The sequence below is a fragment of the Gobio gobio genome, assembly GCF_949357685.1.
Source record: "Gobio gobio genome assembly, chromosome: 15".
In the NCBI taxonomy this organism is placed as follows: Eukaryota; Metazoa; Chordata; class Actinopteri; order Cypriniformes; family Gobionidae; genus Gobio; species Gobio gobio.
This window is the reverse complement of record NC_137108.1, coordinates 24,189,601-24,203,819: the sequence shown is the minus strand read 5'-3', so window position 1 is coordinate 24,203,819 and position 14,219 is coordinate 24,189,601. Positions and strand designations below refer to the sequence as shown.

The 14,219-nt window shown below is 38.1% G+C and overlaps 1 protein-coding gene across 2 annotated transcripts; it reads left to right on the top strand.

The window, feature by feature from the left end:
* The first annotated feature begins 1,194 nt into the window (after positions 1 to 1,194).
* On the top strand, positions 1,195 to 4,651 carry cxcr3.2 (chemokine (C-X-C motif) receptor 3, tandem duplicate 2). 2 transcript variants are annotated; one of them, XM_079836841.1, is made up of 4 exons: positions 1,199 to 1,264; positions 1,773 to 1,828; positions 2,027 to 2,151; positions 2,237 to 4,645. In XM_079836841.1, exons 3-4 carry the CDS (start codon positions 2,116 to 2,118, stop codon positions 3,329 to 3,331), a joined length of 1,131 nt encoding a protein of 376 aa, XP_079692967.1. In that variant the 5' UTR covers positions 1,199 to 1,264; positions 1,773 to 1,828; positions 2,027 to 2,115; the 3' UTR covers positions 3,332 to 4,645. The 2 variants fall into 2 exon arrangements, with proteins under 2 accessions (XP_079692966.1, XP_079692967.1); XM_079836840.1 differs by lacking the exon at positions 1,773 to 1,828 and having other exon boundaries at positions 1,195 to 1,264; positions 2,237 to 4,651.
* Positions 4,652 to 14,219: the final 9,568 nt, after the last annotated feature.

Below are 14,219 nucleotides of genomic sequence, written 5' to 3'. Positions count from 1 at the left end.
ACAAAATCTTCACATACATGTCACATTTAGCTGTGGCTTTAATAGTGTGTTGTATAGACTATAATGTAAGCGATGTCGATATCAACACTCTCTGTTTGAATGAAAGCTGTCAGAACATTTTTCTTTTTGCTCATTAATTCTCACAATAAGTAAGAACATTAGGGATGTTTAATTCTGTTGTACTGTATTTTTGTTAAAAAGATAATAGCCTATCTCTAGCCTATGTGTTATAGTGTAATCTTGTTGCTATGTGCTTTACTCTTTTGCATTTATATTAGGCCTATGTTACCATATAGGATGTGGTTAACATTCTGAGAAGGTGTCAACACTTCAGAGCAGTTCGGTGAAAAGTCCAGTAAACATGTAAACACAACCACAGCACTGGCTTAACAAGATTGTTTAAGAGGTTAATTTGATAAAATCGAGATACATTATTGTTTCTATATGTTACAATGTATTCTCGCTCCTGAGAATTAAACCTAAAGAGTGGAATGAATGGGAAAAACAACTAAACTGTGACAGTGACCTCATCACAAAACATAACTCTGTGAGTGTGAGTGTGAAGAAATTAGCTATACCTGGACTTGCTGGGAAATGCTTAAGAAAGGCTGCAATGTTGCAATAGTCCTCGGGTTGCTTTTGGTGCTGCTGCATATGTCGGAGCACCACAACAAGACTGTTTGATGTAAATTAAAACCTTTTCCTTTTAACCCCTTTAATTATTGTTGTTGTTGTAATATTCATAAATATTACACCACAAATATAAATTAACCACATGCACCAAATTACAAAGTACTGGACCTATATGTTTGCTGGTTGCTGAAATAATCCTCACAAATATAAAGCTCTTACTTGCAAAACTTGACTTGGTCAAAAATCATCTGTAAATAGTCTAAACAACAAATCATCATGTATCACTAATTTATTTAGAACAGACTGTGAACATCAGCTTCATGTCTATTAACAGGAAAGACTAATCAGAAAATCATTACTGAAAAAAAAAAGTGTCCGATCTTGGCAGTAAAAAAGAAAACATTTTAACCAAAAATGCTTCTTAGTTTTACAAGCACCTTTAATATATTATATAAATGTTATTGATGTTAAAAAATTTATGTTATGTTTTGTGAAGGGAGAAAAAAGGGAAGAGAGAAAAAAAAGTCAGGAAGCACTAAGACAGATGTGTTTCCTGAACACTTTCATAAGTAATCAGACCAGCATTTGATCTGGGCCAGACAACCCCTGAAGAGACAGCACAGAAGGACAGGTACGAGATTTTTTAAATATTTATATATTCAAATATTTTAAAAAGTAATCTATTTTTTTAAGACTTAGTTGGATAATATATACACATATTACATATATACATATATATATACACACACACACACACGTGCACATACACAAAAAAAGTTTTACTGCAGTATGAAAATCTTTTGATTTTGATATGAATTTCAACAAATAAGAATATTTTCTCTATTTTCCATTCAGGGTTTATTCAAGTAATCAATTCCTTGTCTTTTTAATGACTCTTGCAAAACTCCTCTACTCTAGCAAAAAATGCCACATCTACCAAAATACAGTATAAAATATATATGTTAATGGCACATATATATAATTGTTCATAATTTTATATTTTTTCATTGCATATGCCAAACTTATGAAATGTCAATTTTCAGCACTTTCAGTTCCCTCTAGTTGTACTATTCCCGCTTTTGCACCATAAACATGTTATTACAAATTACCCAACTTTTTTTTTTTCTTCAAACATTCAGGTTTACTAACCCACCACAACCAACTTTCCATCTTTTTGAGTTTACGAAAATGCAAGGTGTTTTCAATAAACTTTTTGATTATGTCTGCCCTCAGCAAAATGGGGATTTCAAGGTTGCTATTTTTTTAAATTTCAGTGGATGCAGCCTTCAGTTCCCCTTTGCAGTGGTTACACAAAAATGTAGGATTCAGTTTCTGTGGTCTGATTTCTCACTCTCTCTCCCTCTTTTTTTCTCTACCAACATTTGTCCAAAAGTAAGGAGAGACATATAGACAAGACCGTGTGAGAGACGAGGGAATCTCGTGCCCACTATTTTATTTGTATGTCTCGCTCTGAAGCACATCATGAAGAACACCACAACATCCACGGACAACTATGGGGTGAGTGATAGTTGGTATAAAAAAAACTAACCAGTGAATAAACAAAATAAAAAAATATTGAAATGTCCTTTGTTCTGTTATACAGTACACAGATTATGACTACACTGTCTATGACGGCGATGAACATGATGCTGCCCCCTGCAGTCTGAGGGAAACATGGGAGTTTCTTGGTCGCTTTGCCCCTATAGCTTACATCCTAGTCTTTATCCTGGCACTAGTTGGTAACATTCTAGTGCTGTGCGTGATCCGCCGCTATCGGCAGTCTCGACACAGTCCCTGCTCCTTCTCACTGACAGACACATTCCTGCTCCATTTGGCCGTCTCTGACCTCCTGCTGGCTGTCACGCTGCCAGTTTTCGCTGTCGAGTGGATCAACGAGTGGGTGTTTGGCCTGTTCATGTGTAAAATAGCCGGAGCGGTTTTCTCGCTGAATGTCTATTGTGGGGTGCTATTCCTGGCCTGCATCAGCTTTGACCGATACTTGGCTATCGTACATGCCATCAATATCAGCTGGAGACGCAAGACCTGCCATGCTCAGCTGGCATGCGCAGCCATCTGGGTGGTCTGCTTGGGATTGGCCATGGTGGACGTGCTCTTCCGGGACGTGGTGGAAGTATACGGGATGAATCGGCGGGTGTGCCAGATAGTGTATTCTCAAGAGAACTTCCAGCAATGGCAGATCGGCATGCAGCTGGTTAGCTTGATTATTGGATTCATACTTCCACTACTGGTCATGCTGTATTGCTACCTTCGCATTTTCAAAGCACTGTGCCATGCCCCACGGAGGCAGAAACGGCGCTCTCTGAGGCTCATCATCTCATTGGTCATTGTGTTTGTGGTCAGTTGGGCGCCTTATAATGCCCTGCGACTGACCGACAGCCTGCAGACGCTCGGGGTCATTGTCAAAAGCTGTGAGCTGAACAAGGTGCTGGATGTGGGTATTCTGGTGACCGAAAGCCTGGGGCTGGCGCATTGCGCTTTAAATCCACTACTCTACGGCCTTGTGGGGATAAAGTTCCGTCGTGAGCTCTCCCAGATGTGCAAGGCTGCTTTAGGACCCCAGGGGTGCCTCGGATTAGCAGGATGGGCAAACGGTCGGGGATCAACCACCCGCAGACCTAATGGATCATTCAGCTCAGTGGAGAGTGAGAATACCTCGTACTTCTCTGTCATGGCCTGAAAAGAGAGCAAATTACATGAACAAGAGGAGAAGTGATGTTGTTTTTATGTGGAATTGGAAAGTAACCACAGTTTCATTTAGAATTCTTAGAACTGAACTTTTCTATGTTCTCTTTTTCAAAAGCATGGCGTTATCTAATACATCAGTGCAGCACATCCATTTGATTGAAGATATTTTTTTTTTTAAATATTTGTAAAATGCTGTTGATTTTGTTCCATCAGCAATTCTGCTTTTTTTTTGTGGTAGTTGTAACCATGACAGTGAATCATCTCCTGAGTTGTCTGGGTTAAGTGATACATGAAAGGAACTGAAAACATGTTTTCAGACTCCACATCCACTTTCTTAATTTTTCAACAAGTAACACATTGCAACATCAAACTGAGCTTTGTTTATCTTTTTATCTTTAGTTTATCTTTTTATCTTTAATCTTTTGTTTTATATTTTAAGTAGATGACGCACATAAATAATAGATATGAACATGACAGGATATTTTCTACTAATGTCATTTTTGTAAATCATTTTTATTGGTATTTTTTGTGTGTTGCCTCCTCTGATAAAGTGTAGGTTCCATTAAATTGTAATAAAGATTAGTGTGACTCATTTCCTTTATTATTGGTATTCAGCTGTAGATTGAGAGGATGTTACACACCAAAGATGTATTGTATTCTGAGAACGACAGCCACAAAGGAAACACAACGGGTGTAATGTTTTTGTTTCATTGCTATTACAATTATTTTCCCCCTTTTAAAGCGCATTGTGTAAGTGTTTATATTTACTACTAGTACAATTTTCAAAAAATAAATAAATGTAAATTTTTTACATGAAAATATGACTATACCTAAGAGGATATGGATTAGTCAGCTAAAAGGAAGTCTAGACGGTCATAAGCACCGCAGCTGAGAGCATTTGCTGAGCCACAGCTCTGAAGGTGTTTAAAAGCTTCCACAATCTCCAAATATGGTCTTTTGTGGCTGTTAGTTAATGTCAGGTGGCTTTGAGGTATATAACCAGCCAAACTCTGACTTCATTATAGCAATAGCAAGTAGCATGGCTCATCGCAGTCACATGAACTAAACCCTCTGGAGTCTGAGCTCTTTTGGGGCCCTTTAGAAGTTTTGACATGCTCTTACATTTGTGTTTTTTTTTTCAGTTGCTTATAAACACATTCATGGCAAAAGTGTAATTACACTGTATTCAGCACAAACTGAGCTACCAGAATATGTGAGCAACATGTATGTACATGCTTGTATTTTTGAGAGAAAAATGTTTATGCACAGATTTTGAAAAAACTAAAAAATTTGCTTCAGTGCGCCCTCGTGCACAATGTGTTTGTTTGAGTTGATGTGTGTGTGTGGGCGTCGCCTCAGTATTTGAATCTCAATAGAGTTGGGGTGTCCAAACTTTTTTTAAAGGGGGCCGGATTTGATGTTGTGGACATACCTGGGGGCCGGTCCCTTTTCTATTATATATATATATATATATATATATATATATATATATATATATATATATATATATATATATATATATATATATATATATATATATATATATATATATATTTGACAAAAGCTTGAGCTGACAGTAGAGTAGCTTGAGATGTATAGATAGGAAATGTATAGATATTTAACAATATCTGTAAAACTTTCATCAACCAAAAAGTTTTAATGGGTGAAATTTTAATATTATTACGGAGTTAGAACTCTATTCTAATTTAAATTTAATAAGTGCTCTATTTAGATCACCACAGGTAAAACCACACTACAAAACATGCTTTTCTGACTTGGTATTTCTGTCTTTTTTCCAGTCCAAATATCAACAAATTCTTAAATCAAGATGCTTTTACTAAGGAAAATTACATATTTTTTCTTGATTCCTGGGGGGAAAAAATCTAAATGAATTGAGTTTTTGCTTGAAACAAACTAAATTATCTGCCAATGGATTAGAAAAATAATCTTCCAAAATCGTCCTTAAAGATTCCAAACAGAAAAATTATTTTTCTTACCCCATTGGCAGATATATTTGCTTATTTTAAACAAAAACTCACTTCAATTAAATAGTGTTTTCCAGAAAACAAGAAAAAAATCTAATGTCATTTTACTTATCTCGTAACATCTTTTAGATATAATTTTTAGATATATTTAGACTAGAAACAGGACAAAAATACTAAATGACAGCATTTTTTGCAGGGCGCACAAGGCAAAAAGTAAGAAATATATATATATATATATATATATATATATATATATATATATATATATATATATATATATATATATATATATATATAGTATTTAGTCTATAGACATATAAATACAAGTGCACAAAACTGCAAGTTTATGACAAAAAAATAGTCTGCAATTTGGCCTTTATTACTCATGTAATACATGTCTACATTACAAATTAAATAAAATTAGATATTAACCTACATTTCTGACAAATGACCACGGTTACAGGTGTTACCACAGTAAATCCATGATAAATTCGAAATGCGAATTGTTGTTTGAAAAGTATTTTGAATCGGCTCAGCTGATTTGCACGTTAGTGTTGTTTATTAAGTCAGCGCTGTTTAACTGGATTTAAATTAAAGCAAATCAAATCACAGAGAGATTCAGTACCGGAGACCTCAGCGCTGAACTCGAACACTTCTCACTGGCTTCGAAGGCTGTTTAGTGGGCGCGTGATGGAGACACTCAGCAGGTAAACACATTTGTTCAGAGTCAGAGCTCGCGAGTTGCGCAGAGCACAAGCAGCGCTGTTTCGTTCCGCTTTGGGCGCTGTTTCCCTGGCCTAAAGTCTAGTACTGCCACCTTGCGGTGACATCGTGAAACTGCATGACTTGTAAATGATACGTGGCGGGCCACATATAATACATTTTAATAGACACGCTGCGGGCCGTTTGAAATTCATCCCCGGGCCGCATTTGGCCCGCGGGCTGGGCTTTGTGGGCGTGGTCGCATTAGTGTATAATGAGCCGCTTAGGAACGACTAACATCGCTCTGCTTTCAAACGGATTACATAAACACAGAATATTTGTTTTTAATTTGGTTTACAGTGTTTAAAACCTGACATTTCAGCGTTTCTTTAGACATATGCCTCATGTTTGTCAGACAAGTATTCATTAAGCTAGAGGTCATTTTCTGTTTACTATCTGAATGAACGTCTTTGACAGAGAGATTGCAGATCGCGCATCATGTTTGATTTCTTTATTTTGCAAAAAGCACAACAATTTGTTTTTATTTTGACTGTACTAAAAAAAATAGAAACTTAACAGATTATAATGATGTATAACACTTGCCTGAATGATAAAAAACGACAGAGTTATTTGAGTCTCTTTGGCACTGATAAGAAAAAAGCAAGTCAATCACGCCGGCGTGACCGCCGACTCGAGAGGGTTAAGCCTTTTTGGATATTAAATAAAATAGGCAAATGGGGTCTTTACTTTCTTTTTAATCGTTTTGCTGAGTAAGTACTAAGTATTGCTGAGTTTCACCATTAAATTCATTGTCAGCTGTTTCTGTAAATATTAATTTATGTAGGCCTTTATTTGTGTAACGCTCAAGTTCTATGAAGATGAAGACGATGAAGATAACTCAGGGTTTTAATAATAAGATACCAATTATAAGCCAACATGTGAAACAGTGTGCTCGTGCACAGACAATAAACTGAAAACAAGCAGGAACTTAAATACACAGATGATACACAGATAACTAAAATGACGAACAGCTGTGATGAATGTGATCAGTGTCCATGGTGACAGATTGTGGCGGGAAAATAGAACAAAGGAAGACATGTGACCAATGAAAACAACTAATATTCCATCAAAACTAAAACACACGGAACACAACTGTGACATAACGCCCCTCCGAGTAGGCGCGTCCTCGCGCCATAAAAGGAACAAAATAAACGGGAAGGGGGGAGGCGGGCGAAGAGCTGGAGAAGGGCTGGAAAGGAGGAGCAGGAAGAGGGCTGGCAGAAACCGGCAGGTAGGCAGACACACAGGCAAACTCCATGGAGGAACTGATGGAGGGAGCATCCATGAGGGCGATGACGGGAGGAGTGGCCAGATGTTACGGACCCAGAGCACAGAGCTGACGACAGCCCACGGTGGCGTCGACGGATGGAGAAGCCAAGGAATGGGCATGGTCGACGATCTCCATAGCGATGACGGAGAGCTCATGACCTCGAGCGGCGGCGCTGGCACTGGAGACCTGGGTGGAGCCGTGGTGATGAGCACCTGAGGGGACACCAGAACTACAGAGGCCTGAGGTGGAGCCGGTGTGACTGAAGACCAAGACGAGTCCATGGGAAAGGAGGATCCCACTGCAGCCCTAGAGGTGGAGATCCGAAGCGCAGCAGGAGGATCGTAAGTCCGTGGCACAGGGGTGACGACTGACCAAGGAGGAGCCGGAGGGATTAGGGAACGCGGTGAGCAGCATGGTCGAGGGATTCTGGGTCGTGGGGTGTGGCTGGACGAAGTTGTTGTCATCCTCCGCTTCGCCTACTGTGAACGTGGCGAATCGATGTAACTCTTCAGCGTCCAGCAGGGATCGAAGCAGATGATGAAGCAGAGGGGTTTGTCCAGACCACACCGGGGATCCCTCCATAAAACAGATGTCATCGCAGGTGGCCCGATGGCAGATGTCTACGAACTCCTCCACGTACAGCTCCAGGTCTCTGCCGTTCTGAAACACACATACGGTTCCTCCATTTAGCATGCGGTGACCCCACATCGGCGCAATGTTGATGGACGCGATGTCCAGCCATTTCCTCATTTTTTGGTCTGGTATTCTGTTACGCTCAGGTTCTAGGAAGATGAAGATAACTCAGGGTTTTAATTATAAGATACCAATTACAAGCCCACATGCAAAACAGTGTGCTCGTGCACTCGTTGGGGTTGAGTAGTTGCGGTTATTACACCAGAGATTGCAGAAATAATGCTAAAGAAGGCTCTTTTATGCTTATTCACAGATTTTGTCCAGTAAATCATTATTTACAGATTTTGTTTTTTAAAAATGATAAATGTATGTATTTCTGTATTGACTACCATGAAACCATTTATTTTGACATTGTAGGCCTACTTATACAGTTGGCTTCATTGATTATCTAACAGAAGATGCAAAATGTATATCTATAATGTTAATGTTTCTTGAATAAATAAAAAAGAGGGGGGGGGGGGGTTTCCATATAGCAAAACAAATCAATTTTAATATACTTTTTTACACATACGCTTTGCGTTCGTGCCCGTTTGCAGCCATTTTGTCAAAAAAAGAAAAATAACATGACTTCATGTCAGGTCCAAAATGACAATAATGGCACATGGATAGCTGAAGCGTTTCATGCAGCTACTATAGTATATTTTTATTAAACATTTAAGATATGTTTGTAGAACAGCCTGCACAATGATATGAATGAAACATGGTCTTAGGCCTCTGTGATTCACACATTGGCTACATCCGAAATCGCATACTTCCCTACTATTTAGCAGGCGAAAAACAGTATGTGACAAAAGAAGTATGTTCGAATTCACAGTACTCATAAAAGTGTAGGCAAAAGTGCCCGAATGACTTATATTTTTTCCGTGAGATTCTAAGTGTGCATACAATGGACATTTTACTATCCCATGAGGTCATGGGAGAGGACACAGGTAGGTCACGTGATAAGGGCAACATGGTGAATGTAGTACGTATGGATTACATTCATACTACACACATCATACTATATAGAACCAACTTTTTTAGTGGTCATAAAGTAATTATTTATTCGAAATAAGTACCTACTCAGGAGAGGATGTGATTTCGGATGATGCCTGTAAGTTTCATTTCAGCTGAAATTGCCAAAGCTTGCATCTGCATAATGATAATAAGTTGCTAAATATTTCCTATTTTTGAATTAGACCAAAAAATGTTTTAAAGATCTGGCATCTTGGCTTCATTGCTTAAAACAAAAAAAGTATATTCTTTTAACACCTGGAACCTGTTGAATATAAGTAACATTGCACCTACAACTCTCATTAGAGTAATAGTAGAGTATGAGTAGACTGTTAAGGGTAGGAAGACACAGCTCAGATCAGGGTTGGAATTGAACTTTGCAGGCAGGATGATCTCCAGGAACAGGACTGGTCACCCCAGTCTACATCATGCTCCAGAAATGTTTGTGTCCCATGCATAGATTTAAACACTAACATCAATGGCTCCACAACAGAGCAAATATGATCCACTTTCCTGAGGAGTTTAGCTCCAATTCTTTCTCTGCCAGCTTTCTAGTAATCCTTAAGTCCTTGATTAGTTGTTCAGGTGTTTGATTAGATTGAAGCTAAACTCTGCAGGACAGTAGTGGACCTTGAGGGTCATATGTCTTGCCGTATGCTCCCAAGTACAGACAAGTGATTTTGAGAATGGATGGATGCTTCACGGTTTGGGTGATAATGTAGCCTACAACTGGGAAAAAAAACCAACAAAACGTATTTTATTTTTGATAGGTAAAAAACAAATTTTGCTTGTCTGAGATTAGCTCTCCAGCCACCACCACACTGTGGAGAATGTTCAACACAATTCAGCTGCATTTTAGATCATAAAACACTGGAGGGCGCACTGCACCTGCTGAAACCATCGTGAGGTTGATGGCCATAAATCATAGAAGACAGGCAGTGCTAAGAAGAGCTTTTGAAGCAGTTTCATACTTTATATCATGTAATTTAGCGGAAGTGACAAGACCCTAACCCTTGCTAAAGAAATATCAATTCATTATAAACAATTTAACAAGAAAAATAATAATAAAAGAATACCTGTTTTCCTATTACTTTTTTGCAAAACATTGTATAGGGTCGCTAACGACCCAAGGTGTGTAACAGAGTAAGTAGATAAACAATAATTAAATATTTGATGACTGGATAAGTGCAATTCACCTTTATTCCACAAGGTGGCACTGTCTGATACACAATGACGAAGTAACTGAGCAGATTGTGAAATACTCAGACCGGCCTGTCTGGCACCAACAACCATGCCACGCTCAAAATTGCTTAAATCACCTTTCTTTCCCATTCTGACATTCAGTTTGGAGTTCAGGAGATTGTCTTGACCAGGACCACACCCCTAAATGCATTGAAGCAACTGTCATGTGATTGGTTGATTATATAATTGCATTAGTGAGAAATTGAACAGGTGTTCCTAATAATCCTTTAGGTGAGTATATATATATATATATAGGTGAGCTATATATATATATATGGCCCACCAAATCTAAGTTTTTTTTAAAAGTTGGCAGCTCTGCAACATAAATTTAGTAACAGCACCACCTATTGGTCAAAAGTGATGAGCAGGTTAATCATTTTACAGTGATTCTATTTGTGATTTTTCTAACTAAAACAATATCTGTAATTATGTATTGATGCGTTTTTCTAAAGCTCCCAGCAGTTAGGCCTACTTGTCTCATTGTTTCTTTTTGTGTCACAGTTCTGTTCTGTTTTGATTTATTTTCCCCTTATGTTATTTTCCAGTTTTGCCTTCATTTGTGTTCCGAAGATGAACGGAGGTCTTACGGGTGTGGAACGGCATGCGGGTGAGGAATAAATGGCATTATTTTCATTTTTGGGTGAACTAACCCTTTAAGCCCTCGGTTTCTGATCCTGTATTGTTTATGTTATAGTGGTTGTTTGATTCAGTATCTCCACGTTATCTCCTGCATGTTTTCCTTGTTTGAAGTTACTTTGTTTACTCCTTTGTTGTGCGCTTCACTATACAGCCACCTTTTCCGTGAGAGATAGGCTAATTGCAGCTTGCAGCTTTATTTTAATATTATGATTAATAATATAGTTAATCCGGACATCGGTGCAGCATTATTTGCAGATGATGGAGTATGGTGGAAAGAGTAAAGAAATGTTACATTCATTACTCAAAAAGTTCAACAAGCAATAGGGATTGTTAACGTTGATCATTTGAATGGGGTTTAAAATGTTCTACTTTTTGTACTTAACTTTTATCAATAGGTCTTTTATGTAATAAAAAAAACTTTCAGGCAGCTTCTGCATTTATTTAGTGCATGTTTCACTGGATAATATTTATTTCTATAAATTATACCAGGGGTTCTTAATGGCTCTCGAGATCCGCTTTCCTGCAAAGTTTAGCTCCAACCCTGATCAAACACTGGCTGTGTACGAAATCAACCCCTATACCCTTAAATATTTGTAGTAGTGTCCTAAACCATGAACGTTATCGAGTGCACTATTCAATCCCAAAATGCACTGCAATAACGACACTCAATGGTTTCGTCTGAAAACCTAGGCAGCTGACTTGTCAGGGAATGACTTGCAAGGCAGCGTAAGCTTCCTCAGAAGTCTGTTTGATTTCGGACAGACTTCTGAGGCAGCGTATCAGTTTAATTATCTACAGCTAATAAAGTGAGCTTTGGTGAGAACTGAACAAATATTTAATTAAAACAGTAATTTCTCACTAGAAATAGCATTCAAAGTGGAAAACTTAGGTCAAAAATGTAGGCTACATTTACACACAAAATGACCGGAAACCGCAACTTTCAGAAGGCATCTTTCTTTTTCAAGCTCAACTGTCACCGAATGGAACACATAGGATTGTGGGATATCAAAGTCGATGTACATCATTTTTGGCCAGGCTGCCATACAAAGAAATCATGAATGAAAACCATGTAAAAACAAGAGAGAACCAACAAAATATTAATTACTGATTATATTGTAACCATTACATGTGTTTTCTTGTGAGTTTTTTGTTCTTTTCCATGCATTTTTTTGTTGTTGTTTGTTTTGCGTAGTAAAAAAATCAATCAGATGAAGGTCTCTTAGGAGGCAGGAAGTGAAGCTAAATTGTATTTATATTTGCCTCAAATCGATGCCTTCCTACCTTGAAATGTGTGAATTTCCAGTTTTCGGACGTAGCCAAAGGCTAGAGAATACCCATAATGCACTGTGAGGGTCATGCCGAATAAATTCCATGGCTGAATCTGAAATCGCCCCCAAAACCCTCATTTACTAGTCCTGCTAGTCCACTAATACAGTTCACTTGAAGGAGTGAATTAAAACAAGTGAGTGAATTCGGACAGCCGCTGAGTGTACATCGGCTGTACACTCGTTATGACAGAATGATACACTCGATAACGTCCACTATGAATTCGAACACCACTACAAATGGCTGTTCCCTCAAATAATGCCCTATTTGATGGTAGCCTATAGGGGGCTATTTCGGATCCAGCCCATGTCTCGCCAAAAGATAGCGCTCACAGTTGAAAAATCCATCCGTTTTCCTTCAAATGGATTAGCCTATACTAGTTGAGTAATGTAGGGAATAGTGAATGAGGGTAGGCTATAGGTGATTTCAAACTCAGCTACTGTCTGTCACAATCCGATATCGCCCCCTATACCCTTCGGGCACTATTTGAGGGGACAGCCATTTGTAGTGGAACCCATAGTTGACGTTATTGACTGCACTCGTTCAATCTCACATTGCACAGTAATGAGTGTACAGCCGATGTACGTTCAACGGCTGTCCGAATTCACTCACTCGTTTTCATTCACTCCTTCAAGTGAACTGTATAGTCGACTAACATAGGGAATAGCGAATGAGGGTAGGGGGCGATATCAGATTCAGCCCTTTCTTCAGAAGACCTTGATTAGCTTGTTCAGGTGTGTTTATAGGGCTGGAGCTAACCTTTGCTGGAAAGTGGACCATGAGGCCTATTGGTATTAGTGTGTGTTAGTTATCTGAAAACATTTTGTGGTAGCCTACTGTAGGGGAGCGCGGGGCACAACCTAACGTGGGGTTAGTTGTAACACGCATGTTTTAACCCTTTCCACACATGCCAGAATGACGAAACTTAGTGTATTTACTAGTTGCCATATCAACATTATTTAGAGAAAAAATAGCGCCAAAATTAAAAAATATCTGGAAGATATTACTGAACATGTATTTAACCATAGCAAAAGTAAATTTCTTACTTAAGGTTAGTTTTCATCTCTGTTTTTTGTGTTTATTTAAAATAAGACAAATCCGATAATATTTTAATCTTCTATCTGTTATTTAAGAGTTGAGATGGTTCTTTAATGCTGATCTAACCAGCAGAAGACACGAGCCGTGGTTTAAATCCCAGTTGTGCAGGCGGGGTGTGTTGTAACACTGCGTTACATATTAGAAATATGCCATTATATTCTAAACTTTTATGAATTCTTTTGAGAAACCATGAGAAAAGGGTGAATAATGACAGAGAGTTAATGTTCAGAAATGATTCATTATTATTATGTTTTGAACTATGCTGTATTTAGTGATGTGTTTGTTGTCAAACTCAAAAATTAGTATATTTTTAATGATTAAAAAATGCCATTATTTTATTTTAAAAAGTGAATAATTGTTTTTTGTTGACAAAATATTTTAGTTTGTCTTGTATATTTTTTTGATTATATCAGGTAACATTTTAAGCTGTCATTTGGTCATGTTACATTGTGCCCCACCACATGTTACAATGTACCCCACCTATGGGGCATGTTGTCACATTTCACTTCCATTCTTTCGGAGGTAAATCAAGAAAAAAGTAAACACTGTATTAATGAAACAAACCCACATAATTGTACTAGACATGTGTGCAATTCATGTGGGAAAAAATAAACACTCTGAACCCCAAGTGGATTTACACAAACTGAGAAAGTCAAAAAGCGTGTTGTGCCCCGCTCGCACCTATGCAAAAATCTAATCTCTTTTGCTGTGTTAATGGACTATGGAATAATGGTGTTATTGAGAACTATTTAATAAGAAATATTTCTAAAAACTTGAGGGGAAAAGGGATCCTACTTTGAAATACCTTTGGCGTGTAGTTCAAATTGAAGACGGATCCTGTTCATCGTGTTGTGAGCTGCATGCCGCATGGT

What these genes read in the sequence shown, in the direction of transcription:
- cxcr3.2 (XM_079836840.1), top strand. Translation starts at nt 2,116, where the DNA reads ATGAAGAACACCACAACATCCACGGACAACTATGGG. An exon ending in CATCCACGGACAACTATGGG is followed by an intron (nt 2,152 to 2,236) that starts GTGAGTGATAGT and finishes TCTGTTATACAG; the next exon opens with TACACAGATTATGACTACAC.